The sequence below is a fragment of the Globicephala melas genome, chromosome 15 (genome assembly GCF_963455315.2).
Source record: "Globicephala melas chromosome 15, mGloMel1.2, whole genome shotgun sequence".
In the NCBI taxonomy this organism is placed as follows: Eukaryota; Metazoa; Chordata; class Mammalia; order Artiodactyla; family Delphinidae; genus Globicephala; species Globicephala melas.
This window is the reverse complement of record NC_083328.1, coordinates 70,959,817-70,976,899: the sequence shown is the minus strand read 5'-3', so window position 1 is coordinate 70,976,899 and position 17,083 is coordinate 70,959,817. Positions and strand designations below refer to the sequence as shown.

Below are 17,083 nucleotides of genomic sequence, written 5' to 3'. Positions count from 1 at the left end.
GTAGACAGCCCCTCCAGTTGTGAGCGGGAGTCAGATGTGGGAGTGTCTGGTCCTGGAGTCCAAGACCTGGGTCCCCGTCCTGGCTCTGCCACTGACACCTTGGGGGACCTTGGCGAGTACATGCACCTCCCTGGGCCTTACCGGCCTGCCTAGCGTCTCCCGAGAGCAAGGACTCGGCATGTTTCCCCACGTCCCCACAGAGCCTGGCACCCGAAGGGGGCTTAGGAAATATTTTGTGGCGAGTGGGGATGCTTCCTGTTTAGACCTGGAGGATTTCCTGCAGTTCTGTGATTCGCTGTGAGTCAGGCCCATGGAGAGCGAATGCAGGGGAGGAGGGTGCTGAGTTCTCCTCCTGAGTGGTCAGGAGGCCGGGTGTAGGTCTGGTGCAAGCGCCAGGGAGGTCGTGTGGCAGCGCGCAGGACTTGGGTTAGAGGTGGAGGGACTTGGCTTCTAACCCAGCTCTGCCACTGTCGGCCTGGGTAACCCTGGGCAGGTCACGGAATTCCTCTGAGCTCAGCTTGGCAAGTCAATTCCCCATCTGCAACATGGAGCTGGTGTGTCCCTTGCCCAGGGGTGGAGACCAAATGAAATAAAGGGTCTGAAACCAGTAAACATTGCTGGATTATTTACCTCTGAGGCTAGGCCTGCCGAGCAAGAAGAGCAGGAGCTCAAGGTTCAAACCTGGGTACAAATCCTAACTCCACCACTGCCTCTGTGTCCTTGGATACTTTTCTGAGCCTCAGTTTCCTCATGTGTAAAATGGGAGTGAAGTCCCCACCTCACTGGTTGTAAGAATGAAATAAGATGATGCATGTAGAACGTAAGAGATATTCAGTAAGTTGGAGGCCACTGCTGCTACTTCTTTTCTCTGCATGGGTCCAGCGGAGCAGGGTCCCCATCCACCTCTGAGCTGACAGATTTCTCCATGGGTAGTCTCAGTTTTCCAGAAAGTTCAGTGGGAGGCCTGCCTGAGCTTGGACCGCCTGTGGAGGCAGCTCCTGGCCTCTGTTCCTCCCCTGAAACGTGTCTGGGCAGCTTCCCAGGAGGCCCTGAGGAGGGCTGGGACCTGTAGGGCACGGTGGGCAAGTGGCAGGCCCTGCTTTCCCTCCCGCCGGGCAGTCTAGTCTCCCGCAGCCCAGGGGCTTTCTGAGGCCTCCTTCCCTCTCACTGCTCAGCTCAGGCTCCCTGAGCACTTGCGTCTGGTGCCGCAGCAAGTCTTCCCAGTGGTGGCTCATCTCCCACCTGGACCACTGTGTCAGCTCTCTGTCCTCTGTTCTGTCTTCTCTTCAGCCTGCTTTCCACACAGCAACCAGAGAAAGCTTTTAAAAGGTGACTCCCCTGTGCAAAACCCTTCAGGGGATCGCCCTTTACTGTGAGATCTCCCTGCCCTCCACCCCCCTAACTTTCTCTCTGGCCTCATCTCTCACCACCTGATTCCGACACTTAGTGCCTGCATGTCCCTCTGCCTGTTCCCTCACCTTCCTGTTCCTTCCCCCTGGCTGATTCCTCCTCTATTTTCTTCTCACAGGGACCCTTCCCCCCAGCTTCTCAGGAACGATTTGTTGCCTCTTCCAGCTTCTGGTGGCCTCAGGTGTCCGTTGGCTTGTGGCCGCGTTGCTCTCATCTGCTGCTGTGGTCCCAGGGCTGCTTCCTCTTGCGTGTGTCTCTCAAAACTCTCTGCCTCCCTTATAAGGAGAAAGAGGACTGGGTGTAGGGCCCATCCAGATAAATCCAGGAAAAACTCCTCCTCTCAAGGTTTGTAACCCCATCTTTTGCCCTCTGTGGAAGTATATGTTCTGGGGGTTAGGATGTGGACATCTTTTGCGGGACTTCCGTTCAGCCCTCTGCACGGACCCTGGTGAGGGGGTGACTCCTCCCTCTTGAAGTCTGATCGCCTTTTGCCTTTCTGTGCACCACACACTCCTGGCTTCCCTTCCGTCTCTCTGGCAGCTCTTCTCCAGGCTCACCCTCTTCTCTAAGCCACTGGGTGCTGGTGCTCGTCCGGCCTTTGTCCCATGCTCTTTCCTCGACGTTCCCTTCAGGGTGAGCTCATTCATAATCACAGCCTCAGTCATCTATATTCCCACTCCTATTTCCAGCCTGGACCTCTGAGAGCTCCAGACCTGCACAGCCACTGGGTCCGTCCACGCGCAGTTGGAGGTCGCAGGGGTGTCCCGACTTCACATAAGTGAGATCACACTAACCGTACTTCTGTCCCTGTGCCCTACCCGTCCTCTCCCCCTCAGCACCTGGTCCTCTTCCTGGGCTCTCTGTCTCAGAGCGTGGGAATCGCTACCCACCCAGGCCCAACCTGAAGCATCATCCTTGACATGGCTTCCTGTCCGCCTGCTTTGCCGTATCTGCCTTGCCACCCTGGTCCGGGGCACCATCATCGCTCATAAGCTTCACAAGACCACTTCTAACTGGTCTTTCTATGCTTTGTCCTTTTCAGCTTCAAACCCTGTCATGGCTTCTCTGTTGCTCTCAGGTTGGAACCCAATCCTCCCTGTGCCCCTGCAGCCTCTCCAGCTCCACAACCGCTCACCTCTCTGAACCCATTTCAGTTCCTCTCGTCCACCACCTCCTCTCCCACTGCATGGCCTTCGCACATGCTGTTCCCTCTGCCTAGATGCTCTTCCAGCCTTCCTGCTCACCCCTGCCTTTGCCTACTTGGCTCCTCTTCGTCCTTCAGCTATTAGCTTAAGCGCTGCTTTCTCTGGGAAACCATCGCTGGCCCTCTAGCTGGGCGAGTTCTTTTGTTTGTTACCTCTTTGGTAGGTCTGTGTCTGTCCCTCCCAGGAGTTGTCTTGGCTTGTGATTTTACGTTTACCAACGTGACATTTACTTAATGTCTCTCTCCCTTGCTGGACTGTAAGCCTCACGGGAGCAGGACTCTGTCACTTTAGTTTATCTCTCCATCCCCAGTGCACCCAGCAGGGCCTCAACTGTTTGGTGAATGAGGGATTCTTAGTTATGCTTATTATGCTAAATGCTGTTGCTACCTGCTGAGTCCTGATCTAAGCACGCTATGTGCAGTCACGTGGTTAAGTCTCAGGAAGCCCTGGGGGGAAGGCATGTCATCTTCCCCCCCCCCCCCCCCCCCCCCCCGACAGATGAGAGCACCGAGACACTGAAAGCGAAGTAACTTTCTCCAGGTCACCCAGGAAGTGAGTGGAGGAGCTGGGATTGCAGCTCTAACCACAGCACTACCCCATCTCTCTGGCTGGATCCTCGCCATGGCCCTGTGAAGGTTAAAGATAAGAAAACAGAGGCTCAGAAAGGTGGAGTCACCTGTCCAAGGTCAAACAGCTGGTTGGCAGTTCCCTGCACTGGAAGCACTTTCTGAGAACCCGATAAACTTTTGGCACTTTCATCAGGGAATCCAGCAGCTCCCTGGAGGCAGGGTCTGTGACAGAGCTGGTCCTTTGCTGCTGAGTGACTTGCGGAGAGATGTGATTACTTGGACGTCCTCCTGATAGGGAGGCTTGGCGGCCCCTCTCTGCTGGCCTCCCATGGGCCCCAGGCCGGATTTCCCCCACAGGAGGCAGCTCCCGTGGGTGCCTCCAGGATGCCCTGGGGCCAGTGGCTCCCTGGCTACTCTCTCTCCAGCCAAGGCAGCCACTTTCCTGTCCAGGCTCGCAAGTTCCAGAGAAGGCCCCACCCTGATAGAGATGTTTATTAAAATTTTTCTGGCTCTCTGCCTGGCTGGGGAAGAGTTTCTTCCACGACCTGGAACGGGGAGATGACAGCTGCTTTCCCAGTTTCCCAGCACCTGCTGTGCTTCTCTTAACAGCCTGCGGAAAGCGCGCTGGCTGAGAGGCAGGGGCTGTCTTCCTGTGGGCTGACTCCCTGTCTTTTTCTTTTTTAACATCTTTATTGGAGTATAATTGCTTTACAACGTTGTGTTAGTTTCTGCTGTATAACAAAGTGAATCGGCTATATACATACATATATCCCCATATCCCCTCCCTCTTGCGTCTTCCTCCCACCCTCCTTATCCCACCCCTCTAGGTGGTCGCAAAGCACCGAGCTGACCTCCCTGTGCTATGCGGCTGCTTCCCACTAGCTATCTGTTTTACATTTGGTAGTGTATATATGTCCATGCCACTGTCTCACTTTGTCCCAGCTTACCCTTCCCCCTCCCCGTGTCCTCAAGTCCATTCTCTACATCAGCGTCTTTATTCCTGTCCTGCCCCTAGGTTCTTCAGAACCTTTTTTTTTTAGATTCCATATATATGTGTTAGCATATGGTATTTGTTTTTCTGACTTACTTCACTCTGTATGACAGACTCTAGGTCCATCCACCTCACTACAAATAACTCAGTTTTGTTTCTTTTTATGGCTGAGTAATATTCCATTGTATATATGTGCCACACCTTCTTTACCCATTCATCTGTTGATGGACACTTAGGTTGCTTCCATGTCCTGGCTATTGTAAATAGAGCTGCAGTGAACACTGGTACATGACTCTTTGAATTATGGTTTTCTCAGGGTATATGCCCAGTAGTGAGATTGCTGGGTCGTATGGTAATTCTATTTTTAGTTTTTTAAGGAACCTCCATACTGTTCTCCATAGTGGCTGTATCAGTTTACATTCCTACCAACAGTGCAAGAGGGTTTCATTTTCTTCACACCCTCTCCAGCATTTATTGTTTCTAGATTTTTTGATGATGGCCATTCTGACTGGTGTGAGGTGATAACTCATTGTAGTTTTGATTTGCATTTCTCTAATGATTAATGATGTTGAGCATTCTTTCATGTGTCTGTTGGCAGTCCGTATATCTTCTTTGGAGAAATGTCTGTTTAGGCCTTCTGCCCATTTTTGGATTGGGTTGTTTATTTTCTTGATATTGAGCTGCATGAGCTGTTTGTATATTTTGGAGATTAATCCTTTGTCAGTTGCTTCATTTGCAAATATTTTCTCCCATTCTGAGGGTTGTCTTTTCATCTTGTTTATGGTTTCCTTTGCTGTGCAAAGGATTTTAAGATTCATTAGGTCCCATTTGTTTATTTTTGTTTTTATTTCCATTACTCTAGGAGGTGGGTCAAAAAGGATCTTGCTGTGATTTATGTCATAGAGTGTCCTGCCTATGTTTTCCTCTAAGAGTTTGATAGTTTCTGGCCTTACATTTAGGTCTTTAATCGATTTTGAGCTTATTTTTGTGTATGGTGTTAAGGAGTGATCTAATCTCATACTTTTACACGTACCTGCCCAGTTTTCCCAGCACCACTTATTGAAGAGGCTGTACTTTCTCCACTGTGCATTCCTGCTTCCTTTATCAAAGATAAGGTGACCATATGTGCATGGGTTTATCTCTGGGCTTTCTATCCTGTTCCATTGATCTATATTTCTGTTTTTGTGCCAGTACCATACTGTCTTGATTACTGTAGCTTTGTAGTATAGTCTGAAGTCAGGGAGCCTGATTCCTCCAGCTCCGTTTTTCTTTCTCAAGATTGCTTTGGCTATTCGGGGTCTTTTGTGTTTCCATACAAATTGTGAAATTTTTTGTTCTAGTTCTGTGAAAAATGCCATTGGTAGTTTGATAGGGATGGCATTGAATCTGTAGATTGCTCTGGGTAGTACAGTCATTTTCACAATGTTGATTCTTCCAATCCAAGAACATGGTATATCTCTCCATCTGTTTGTATCATCTTTAATTTCTTTCATCAGTGTCTTATAGTTTTCTGCATGCAGGTCTTTTGCCTCCTTAGGTAGGTCTATTCCTAGGTATTTTATTCTTTTTGTTGCAATGGTAAATGGGAGTGTTTCCTTAATTTCTCTTTCAGATTTTTCATCATTATACACTGTCTTTTTAAATCCTTAAACTCAGGCTTCCCTGGTGGCGCAGTGGTTGAGAGTCCGCCTGCCGATGCAGGGGACACGGGTTCGTGCCCCGGTCCGGGAGGATCCCACGTGCTGCGGAGCGGCTGGGCCCGTGAGCCATGGTCGCCGAGCCTGCACGTCCGGAGCCTGTGCTCCACAACGGGAGAGGCCCCAGCAGTGAGAGGCCCACGTACCGCAAAAATAAAAAAAAATAAAAAAATCCTTAAACTCTTCTTGGACAGGGAGGCAATCTTTGCAGCTGTTTTCAGTTGAGGAAACTGAGGCCCAGAGAGATCAAGTGTCTTGTCTAAGATCACACAGCCAGAGAAGAGGCAGAGCTGGGCATCCAGCCTGATGAGCTCTCCCCAAAGTCCTTGTCCTTAAACTCTTGGCCTTGTGTATGGAGTATTGTCCATGGGGCTGAGCATGTAGGAGAGGATCACCAAGATGGCCAAGTATCTGGTGCCCTTTCTGGAGTCCTAGAAGGATCTTATTGTCAAATATTGATTCCTGATAAGCTATGTTTCATTTTCAGTAACACATGCTTTTGAAAATGGAGACTGATTTTTGAAATATGTTGTAGGTATTCACTAGTCCAGAAGGTCTGTGGCCAATCCTTTTTGTTAGAGCTGGATCTTGTTTGGTGAGTTGGCCGAGAGTGGGATCTGCCTGCATGGTGGCTGAGGCTCTGTCGCTCCTCCGGGCCCATGGCTGGCCTCGTGTTAAAGAGCACCAGCTTCAGAATTGGGCTTGGGTTAGAATTCCGGTTCGGCCACTTAGCAGCTGTGGTTAAGAACAAAGGCACTGGGTTGGGTTCCTGTTTCCATCACTTAGAGCTGTGTGGTCTTGGACAAGTTACTTAACCTCTCTGAACCTCAGTGTTCTCCACTGTGAAAGAGGCAGAGATGATAATTAAACCCACCCCACAGACAAGGATGAAACAGGATAATGCGTGTGAACAGTTTAGTGAAGTGTATGTGGTGACTAACGGTCATCACAGTTAGTGTTAACAATGACCCTCTGTAAGGTCCTTCAGGCATTCATGGGTGTCTGTTTTTCTCTCCTTTTCCTCTGCGCCCTTGCAGGTAGAACTGCACGTCCATCTGGATGGAGCCATCAAGCCTGAAACCATCTTATATTATGGCAGGTAAGTCCAGAGATAAGAGGCCTTCTTCCCTAGGAACTTTGACCCAGACGCCTCTGGAGAATTCCAGGGTTGCTGCTTCTTCCTGTATCCCTGTGGAATCAAGCCAGCCCCCAGCCTAGAAAAAGGTGGTCTGTGGGGCACAGAGACCCACAGCCCAAGGCTTCTGCCTTCTGTGCCTCTGACTTTTATCTTCCTGCTGCCAGGTGAGCCAGGGGAAGCTTATCCCACTTTATAGACACGGACACAGAGAGACACCAGAAGACACACACGCACGCGCACACGCACGCACGCATGCAGTTCCCAGGGCTGAACCAGTCACTGTTTCTTTGACTCAGCCGAGAGCCTGTGGCAGGCGATGCACCCGCATAGGACGCTGCTACCATTTGCTGAGCATCTCCCAGGGCTGGGCTGGGCTGAGCCTTCTCCTGAGTCAGCGAATTTAATCCCTCCACACTTGGAGGACGAGAGCATTGCCATCCCCATGTCACTGAGAAGAGAGCAGGCTCAGAGAAGTGAAGGCAGTTGCCCAAGGCCACAGAACAAATAGAGTCAAGAGTTGACCCTGGGCCATCTGACCCTCCAAGATTTTCCTACTCACGATGGTAACCTGTTGGGAGCCGCGGAGAAGTGGTGCCCCCTCTCTGGGCCCAAGTCTCTGCATCTTCCAAAGGAGAACGTACCTCTTGCCTCTGCTCTCGTGGATGCTGCTGGGCCGAAGGGCCCCCAGCATCCCCAGTGAGGGAGGTCCGCCCTCCCTCCCCACATTTCAAGGGCTCATGTTATCCCCTCTCTGGGGTCTAGCACTTAAAAGCAAGGACTTCAAGGGCCAGTGGATCTGGATTCAAATCTGGACACACTGTTTCCTTGCTGTGGCCTCAGCCTCTGTAGGTTGAAAGTAAGAACAGGACCTTCTCCAGAGCTGACCTGGGAGATGGGGTCCCTCCCGCCCCCTACCTCTCCTGTTCCTCATGGGTTTGTTCTATGCTCATTTTGTTTGGAGCTGGGAGGTCTCTGCCTCTCCTCACTGCTTTGAGCAGTTCAGCTCTGGATCCAAATTTGAACCCTCTGTTTCATAAGCCAGAACCCCCTCACTTATCCAGACACCCACTCCTTAGGAGAGAACTGATGATCCTTGGGCGTTTGCCCCGACACTTAAAAGTGTCTCTTGCGGGCTTCCCTGGTGGCGCAGTGGTTGAGAGTCCGCCTGCTGAGGCAGGGGATACGGGTTCGTGCCCCGGTCCGGGAAGATCCCACATGCCAGTGAGCCATGGCCACTGAGCCTGCGCGTCCGGAGCCTGTGCTCCGCAACGGGAGAGGCCACAACAGTGAGAGCCCCGCGTACCGCCAAAAAAAAAAAGTGTCTCTTCCAATTCCCTGAGAGGGTTCTGGCAAGAACACGCTTCTCCTTCTTGTTGCACTTTTTTCTGCCCTAGGAAGCTGTTGTTGATTTAATTTTTATTTAACTTATCATGTAAGTATATTAGCCTTTACTGCATGGCAAGCACTGCTTTAAATGTTGTACCTGGATTGACTTACTGGAATCTGGTGACAACTTGTGAGATAGGTATATTATTGACCCTGTCTTACCGACGAGGGAACTGAGCCAGGATAGGGGAAGTAAGTTATCTCGTAAACACAGGTGTGACTCCGGGTCCATACCCCTGACCATTGCCCCTGCCAGCTGGAGGTTTAGGTAAAGTATTGCACAAAAAACACTTAGCTGAGGGCGAGCAGGCTACATGCTCCATAAATGTCACTTAACGATAATATTATTAATTGGAGCCTATGGCTCTGACTCACTGGGGTTAAGCCCCTTGGATTATCTCTGCCTGTCCTTTGCCCATGTCAAGTGCCAGTTATTGATTCGGGGACCTTAATGAGGCCATTAGGGTGGGTTAACCGGGCACCAGGATGGGGTCTAATCGCAGGTGCTCATTAAAGGGTCACATAGCGCTCATTAGCGGAGCAAGAAGGTGAGAGTGTCCAGGGCGGGGTAGAGGGAGGAGGAAAAGGAAAAGCCCTTGTGGGGCAACTGGTCGGATTTTCTGTTTCCCACAACCATTTGGCGTCTTGGGAACTGTCTAGGCACCTGCATGGGCCCTAGAGAGGTGGGTGCGGGTTTGATCTTGAGGTCAGCAGGCAGGGGGACCGGGGAGTTGGTCAGACTGGGATATGGACAGAACACGCTGGAGGACTCCCAGCTGTGAGTGAGCTGGGCTGAGAGGGGGAAGGAGGGCAGCATCTGGCCCGTGGCCCCTCCCTCACCCTGGCCAAATCCAGTAGCCTCTTTTCTGCCCCTGTGACTTGGGCCTCAGTTGACTGTGTTCTCACCTGTTTCTTTTTTTAAATTTATTTATTTATCTATTCATTTATTTTGGGCTGTGTTGGGTCTTCATTGCTGCATGCGGGCTTTCTCTAGTTGCAGTGAGCGGGGGCTACTTTTCGTTGCGGTGCGCGGGCTTCTCGTTGCGGTGGCTTCTCGTTGCCGAGCACGGGCTCTAGGCGTGTGGGCTTCAGTAGTGGCACGTGGGCTCATTAGTTGTGTCTCGCAGGCTCTAGAACGCAGGCTCAGTAGTTGTGGTGCACAGGCTTAGTTGCTCCGCGGCATGTGGGATCTTCCCGGACCAGGGCTCGAACCCATGTCCCCTGCATTGGCAGGCGGTTTCTTAACCACTGCGCCACCAGGGAAGCCCTCACCTGTTTCATTTTCTTTCTTTTTTTTTTCTGGCTGCACCACACAGCTTGTGGGACCCTAGTTCCCTGACCAGGGATTGAACCCCAGCCCTCGGCAGTGAGAGCACAGAGTCCTAACCACTGGACCACCAGGGAATTCCCTCACCTGTTTCTTCTTATTCCATCTTCTCTCCGGGGGCTTAACTTCTTTCTCAATCTCCTTCCTGACCCTGCCAGCTCTTCTCCAAAGCACATTCTGAATCTGGCCACTGTCTCCTCCCTGTCACCATCCTGGTCTGAGCCATTGGACTATTGCAGTGGCCTCCTGACCAGTCTCCAGGTGTCCACCCTGGCCTCCCCCATCTACTGTCCCCACAGTACTGTAGTCAGAACAGTCATCTCAAAACATAGAGTGATCAGATCACTTCCTTTCTCAAACCCTCCTGCCGTGCTCAGGGTCAAAGCCAAAGCCTACACACGTTCCTTGAAGTCTTACAAAGCCTGTGTTAACCTCTCTTCTCAAACATGCCAGATCTTGTAAACAGAGAGTTTGGGTAATTTGCTCAAGGTCACACAGCCTTTATTTTTTTAAAAAATTTAAAATTTTATTTATTTTTGGCTGCCTTGAGTCTTCGTTGCTGTGCACAGGCTTTCTCTAGTTGTGTCGAGCTGGGGCAACTCTTTGTTGTGGTGCATGGGCTTCTCATTTCGGTGGCTTCTCTTGTTGTGGAGCATGGGCTGTAGGCATGTGGGCTCAGTAGTTGTGGCACGTGGGCTCAGTAGTTGTGGCATGTGGGCTCTAGAGCGCAGGCTCAGTAGTTGTGGCGCACGGGCTTAGTTGCTCCGCGGCATGTGGGATCTTCCCAGACCAGGTGTCAAACCCGTGTCCCCTGCATCAGCAGGCGGATTCTCAACCATTGCGCCACTAGGGGAGTCCCACACAGCCTTTAAATAAGAGCTGGGATTTAAACCCAGGCCACTGGGCTTCAGAGTCTGCCATCTTTCCTTGGACACACAAATAGTCTCATTCGTTCCTCCCTGTACCTTGAAAACAAAATATCATCTGTGTTTTACTGACAAGGATATGGAGGTCCTCAAGGGGACAGCTCCTGCCCATGGTGATCTCGTACCTACAGGAGGAGGATGGACTTTGAACTCCACACTGGGCTCTCAGTGTGTCACCCAGCGTGGAGGGCAGAGGACTGAGCAGCACCCGGGGCATGGCCATGGCTATGGGGAAGCAGGGCCATCTAAGAGCTGAGCTTGGCCCTGGGTGGAGGGAGCCTTGGCTGCGGTTAGTGGCTGTGGGTTGCAGGGGACCTAGGAACAACTCCTTCCTGCCTCAACCTTGGGTCCCAGACAGGATCTTTACAGCTCAGTCTGAGTAGCTTCCGGAGGCCCGGTCCCCTGTGAGGTGCTGGATCGTCTCCTAGCGGACCGCTGTGGCAGCTCTGGTTTCTGCCCTGTTTCCCTCTGTCTGTTCCCCACACCACAGCCAGGAGGAGCTCTTTAAAAAGTACATCTTTTCATGTCACTCCCTTGCTTAGAATCCTTCAGTGGCTTCCGGTGCTTTCAGGATAAGGTCCCAGCTCCTGCGAAGCCCCCATTTGGCAGTGGACTCATCTACCACTGACCCTGCTCTGAACTGTAGCCTCCCTGCCCTGGAATTCCCTCGCTGCTTCTGCCTGGGGCTCTCGGCAGGGCTCCGACCCCGCCTGCCTGGATCTCTCCGCCTGCTCCCTCAGGGGAAAAGGACAGTCTAAATCTTCTGCTTAAATGTCACCCCCTCCGAAAGGCCTTCCCGGGCCACTCTATCTGTGGGGTAAAAAGATCTCTCTTGGGTGACTGTTGAGGAGAGAGGCTGGAGAAGAGACTAGTTGGAGAAATATTTAAGAAGAAATTATTAGGACTTGGGGACCGGCTATTGATGGGTAAGGGAGATGGAGTCTGGGGGAGCCCCCTGTCTCTGGTTCAGGCAGCTGGATGGATGGAGGAGCTGTATTAGGAAATGTGGAGCCTGGGAGGGGGAGGGGTTTGAGGGGAGGGGAAAGGGGACGATCAGACACACGGGTCTGCCTTGGTCACGGCTATCCATCCAGTGCCCAGCACATCGTGGGCCCTCGGATGCTGATGTGCAGAGGGAGAGGACTGAAAGCTCTGGATCTCTGGATCAGTCCAGGGGACCTGGGGCAAATGTGGCCGTTGTGCTTGGGAATATGGGGGTCGGAGCCTTAGCCACACCTCCTCTGCCTTCCACCCACCAGCTCCCAGAAAGATATGCAAAATATAGTATCTAACAACTGGTACGGGCTCTGCAGAGGCTACGGTGACTAGGGATGGCCTCATGAGGGTGACCTTGGGGCAGACTGACCAGCAGGGGAAGGCCCAAGGGCGCTGAGCCCCTGACCTCGGTGCTAGGACTGCACCCGGGGCTTCATCTTCCCCGGGGACGTCTCGCAGGGATGGGAGTCTGACTGGCAAACTGGGCAACAGGGTGACCCTGTGGTGATACCCACTGGTCACTCATAGGTTCTGGGGTCATGCAGAAGGGGAAGAAGGCATATTTAGGAGGTTTAGGAAACAGGTATTTATGTAGGGAAATATATTAATAACAAGCTATTAAAGGACTTCAACACTTGGGTTGAATTTCCATTTCTTTGGCAATGTCCTCCCTTCTATCTTCTGTTCTTGCTTTGTGGATAACTGGAGGCTGAACCTCCTGGTTTAATCACATAATTTTCTTAATCATTTGCTCTTTTTTTTTTTTTTTTTTTTTGCTGTACGCGGGCCTCTCACTGTTGTGGCCTCTCCCCTTGCGGAGCACAGGCTCCGGACGCGCAGGCTCAGCGGCCATGGCTCACGGACCCAGCCACTCCGCGGCACGTGGGATCTTCCCAGACTGGGGCACGAACCCGTGTCTCCTGCATCGGCAGGTGAACTCTCAACCACTGCGCCACCAGGGAAGCCCCCATTTGCTCCTATTTTTTATCTTGTCTTTTGTTCTACCTGCTGGAGGATTTTCTCAACTTTATTTTCCATTCCTTTTATTACAGCCTGATGGGCGTGGCCATATTCTTCCAAATCTTCAAGAGCTCTTTCTTACTTTCTGAATGTCCTGTTTTTAAAAAGGGATGCTCTTGTTTCAAGGATGTAACATCGTCTCCTCTCTTTGAGGCTATTCATTTTGGGTTTTTAAGTTTTCTGTTCTCTGCATTTCTCTGTTTCTGTAGAGTGCCTTTGGTCTTTTGTCCCTCATGGTAGAAGCATTTCTTGACAGGTGTCCTCGGCCTGTCCCTTTTATCTTAAAGGTGGGAAAACTGAGGCCAGGGGTGACCCATGAGTTGGGACAGAGCCAGGAGGAGTAGAGGAGGCTGGAGCATGAGAAGCGGGGAAGGCAGCCCAGCCTTGCACCCTGCTGGTCCTGGCTGGGGGGAGGTGGAGATGCCAGTGGAGAGGAGGAGGCCCCAGACCAGAAGGGCCGTTCTCCGCCAGCCCTTACCGAGTGGTTGCCGTGGCCCAGCCGTGTGTGGGAGGCTGTGGTCAGGGAGGGGAGAGTGCTGGCAGGGTGGATGGCTGGGCTGGCTTCCCTCTCCCAGCACAGTGGGCCAGGCCAGCCTCCCTGGTGTGCCGGCCAGAGGGAGGGTGGGGGGGGGGGGGGAAGTCTGGCGCCTGCTCCTGTCCCAGGCACTGTGTGCTACAGTTCTTGCCCTGATAACCCCTGACCTGGCACGCGACCAGCCAGCTCTACCAAGCGCTTGCCCTGGCACCTTCCCTGTCCCCAGGCACCAGGGGGCGTGTGTGTGTTCATGTGCACTTTAAATGGACTTTAACCCCAGTTGTCCCCCTTGAGATTTGCTGGCTGGTCATGGCCTTGGGGACAGAAGATCCTAGAAGGATTCAGGTCCTGGTTCTATATGCCCTGGGCCTCAGTTTTCCCATCTGTCCAATAAGAGGGGTCAGATGCCCCCACCCCCACCCCCCACAAGGAGTTGGTAAGGTCCTGCCCAGGGTTGTCCATCACCCTCATTGTTTTGTCCCCAGGAAGCGAGGCATCACCCTCCCTGCCGACACACCAGAGGAGCTGCAGGACATCATCGGCATGGACAAGCCGCTCAGCCTCCCGGGCTTCCTGGCCAAGTTCGCCTACTACATGCCCGCCATCGCGTAAGTCTTCCCACCCGCCGTGAACCCTGGGCAGCGTCGGTCCCTGTGCCCACATCGGGCTGCCTGCACACCTCAGCCTGTGGGGTGGGAGAAGGCGCTGTATAACCCTGCTCTGCCTCTCACCATTGTGTGCACTCCTGCGAATCTCTCCATGCATTTGGGCCTCGGTTTTCCCTTCTGGAAAATGGGTATGATGGGCTGAACCTCCTTCAACTTCTATAGAAAAGTGACAGAATGTGGGGGTTAAGAACATAGATCCTAGTATCAGATTCTTTCAAGAAATAACTTGGACGCTGGGCAAATTTGCCCTCTCTGGGCCTCAGTTCCCTTATCTAGACAATGGGGCTTATGACCCTCTCTACCTCCTAGGGCTGGGGTTTGGAATGGACACAGCACTGTCCTCAGCAAGCCTCCTCTTACTAGGAGGACAATTGCTACCTGTATCGACAGCCAGGCACTGCTGTTTTTATGTTACTTTTCATTCCTTCCATTTTTTGATAGCAGAATATCTTAGATATAGAAGAATATAATGTGTGTACAGTTCACAGAACTATTCTCTTTGTAGCTGTCCACAGTCCTGTGAGCTAGACACACTCCTCATTTGCAGAGGAGGAAATGAAGGCTCAGGAAAGTGAAGGAACTTGCCCAGGACCGCACAGCTGGCAAGGGGTGAAGCCCAGATTCTTGTCCTGATGTCACCTTGAGCCTCCTGGCACGAGGCAGAGTTTCCCAAGGCAGGCGAGAATGAGGCCTTGGCGGTCAGTGCTGCCAGAGCTCAGGAGGGGGAAGATGTAGAGGGGGCTGGGGAGTCAGGGAAGGCTGCTTGGAGGAGGAAAGTGTGGACTGGGCCTTGGGAGAGAAAGGCTGTGATATTGTCCAGAGGGCTGGACCTGAGGAACGGTCTGGAGGATGGGTTGTTGGAGGACGAGTGAGGAAGGTGTGTGAGGCTGGTGGAGGCCTTTGGCTGGGTAAGTGGCAGGACAGGAATGAGGAGTCCTGGGGAAGGAAGATGTATGCCGAGGCTGCTGGCTGCTTTCTGGAAGCTTCTGGGCTCTGCCTGGAAGGCATCGACTGCCCCCATCCTTGGGCTGGGTCAGCAGATGGTCTGGCATACATGCTGCCTCTCCCCCGGACGAGGAGCGTCTCCCACGCCGCTGCCCAGGTGGCTCCTGTCTCTGGGCCACAAGACAGAAGAGGACCAGCTTCTGAAGGCTTAAGCCACTTTTGATTTGCATTTCGTTGGTGACTAGTGATGTCAGGCACCATTTCATGGGCCTGTTGGCCATTTGTATGTCTTTTGAGAAATGTCTATTCAGGTCCTTTGCCTACTTTTTATCAGTTTTTGTTGTTTGTTTTGCTACTGAATCATAGGAGTTCCTTCCACATTTTGGGTGTTAGCCCCTTATTGGATGTGTGGTTTGCAAATATTTTCTCCCATTGGTAGGTTGCCTGTCACTCTGTTGATGGTTTCCTTTGCTGTGTAGAAGCTCTTTAGTTTGGTGCAGTCCCCCTTGTCTATTTCGGCTTTTTGTTGCCTGCGTGTGTCCTTTTCTCCTGTTTCTCCTCCCTGCTGGCCTACACTTACCACTCAACAAATATTTCAGTGGCTGCAATGTCCTAGGCTCTGTCCCTGGCTGAGGGATCGTAGCCGACGAGACAGAGGGAGGGGTCCTTGTCTCATGGAGACTACGTTCTAGTTGGGGAGGTGAAAGCCAGCTAATAAAGAAACCACGTGATCTGTGATGTCGAGTGGTGATAAGGGCCATGGAGAGAACTGAAGCCCAGGGGAAGAGGTGAAAAAGGGTGAGGAGATGTTTTAAAATGAGGTGGTCAGGGCTTCCCTGGTGGCGCAGTGGTTGAGAGTCTGCCTGCTGATGCAGGGGACACGGGTTTGTGCCCGGTCCGGGAAGATCCCACATGCCGTGGAGCGGCTGGGCCCGTGACCATGGCCGCTGAGCCCCTGTGTGTCCGGAGCCTGTGCTCTGCAACGGGAGAGGCCACAACAGTGAGAGGCCCGCGTACCGCAAAAAATAAATAAATAAATAAAAAATAAATTAAAAAAATTAAAATAAAATAAGGTGGTCAGGGAAGGCTTCCCCGAGGAGGTGAGGCTGGAGGCGGGCTCTGAATGGAGGGAGGAGGGAGCATAGGGTGATCTGGGTGAAGAGCCTGCAGGCTGGGGTGCTGTAAACACGAAGGCCCTGACGTGGGAACAAGCTTGGTTGTTCGCTGGACAGAAAGAAGACCCTGGAAGAGTCATGGAAGGAGCGGGAGGCTGGCAAGGGCCCAGATTACGCAGGCCTTGTGGGGGGTTGGGAGGTGGGGTTGAGACTTACTCTACGAGGTGGGAGGCCATTAGGGTTCACAGTGGAGGAGTGATGTTGATTTCCTTTTTTTTTTTGCCCACGCTGCACAGCTTGTGGGATTTTAGTGCCCCGACCAGGGATTGAACCCGGGCCCTGAGCAGTGAGAGCGTGAAGTCCTAACCACTGGACTGCCAGGGAATTCCCTCTTTGATTTCCATTTTTAAAAGATTGAGCTAGCTGCTCTACAGGGGCAAGCTGGAGACCAGGAGGCCAGTTAGAGAGGTGAGGTGGTTAGAACCAGGGCGGAGGGGGCGAGAACTGGCATCGAGTTTGGAAGCAGAGCTGACAGGACGTGCTGTGCTTCTAGGATTTTCTCCAGCAGATGCCCGGAGCTTTGGGCTGGGTGATGAGAGATTGGGGGGCCACACATGGGTTTGATCTGCTATGGGCAGGGGACAGCTTTGTTATTCCTGGAGCTCCCAAGGGCCTTGGGGCAGTTTGTCCCCAGCCACTCTCTTCCCTTCCCAGGGGCTGCCGGGAGGCCATCAAAAGGACTGCCTACGAGTTTGTGGAGATGAAGGCCAAGGAGGGCGTGGTGTACGTGGAGGTGCGCTACAGCCCGCACCTGCTGGCCAACTCCAAAGTGGAGCCGATCCCCTGGAACCAGGCTGAGTGAGTGACCGTCTGGAGGGCTGTGCTGGTGCTGTGGCAGGGTGGCCTGACCCAAGACCGCGAGGGGCAGCCTGGGAGGCCGTGGCCCAAGCAAGACTTCGGTCTAGCTCCCTGAACTGGCCCACAGTTTATCCAGTGACTCTTAGGGGTCTATCCTAACCCTGCAACCAAAGTGAGTTTGGCCCACTCCTGCCCCTCTGCCTGGACCCCAGGGATGTCTAAGCGGTACCACTCAACCACCTTGCTCCCTTCTAGCCATGACTCTGATACTTGTGGACAAGTGGGAATCACAACAGG

General features: G+C 52.6%; 1 protein-coding gene across 19 annotated transcripts in view; it reads left to right on the top strand.

The window, feature by feature from the left end:
- ADA (adenosine deaminase) overlaps positions 1–17,083 on the top strand; it is a 108,438-nt gene that overhangs the window by 85,146 nt on the left and 6,209 nt on the right. For 18 of the 19 annotated variants that reach the window (XR_009558930.1, XR_009558936.2, XR_009558933.1 and 15 more), the window contains 3 exons: positions 6,910–6,971; positions 13,686–13,808; positions 16,643–16,786. Coding sequence is in view for 3 of the 19 variants with exons in the window: in XM_030843522.2 (XP_030699382.1) it covers positions 6,910–6,971; positions 13,686–13,808; positions 16,643–16,786 (329 nt within the window). In the remaining 16 variants the exon portion in view is untranslated. Of the gene's footprint in view, positions 1–1,528; positions 1,756–6,909; positions 6,972–13,685; positions 13,809–16,642; positions 16,787–17,083 lie in introns of all 19 variants that reach the window. The other variant, XR_009558927.1, reaches the window with a different exon arrangement.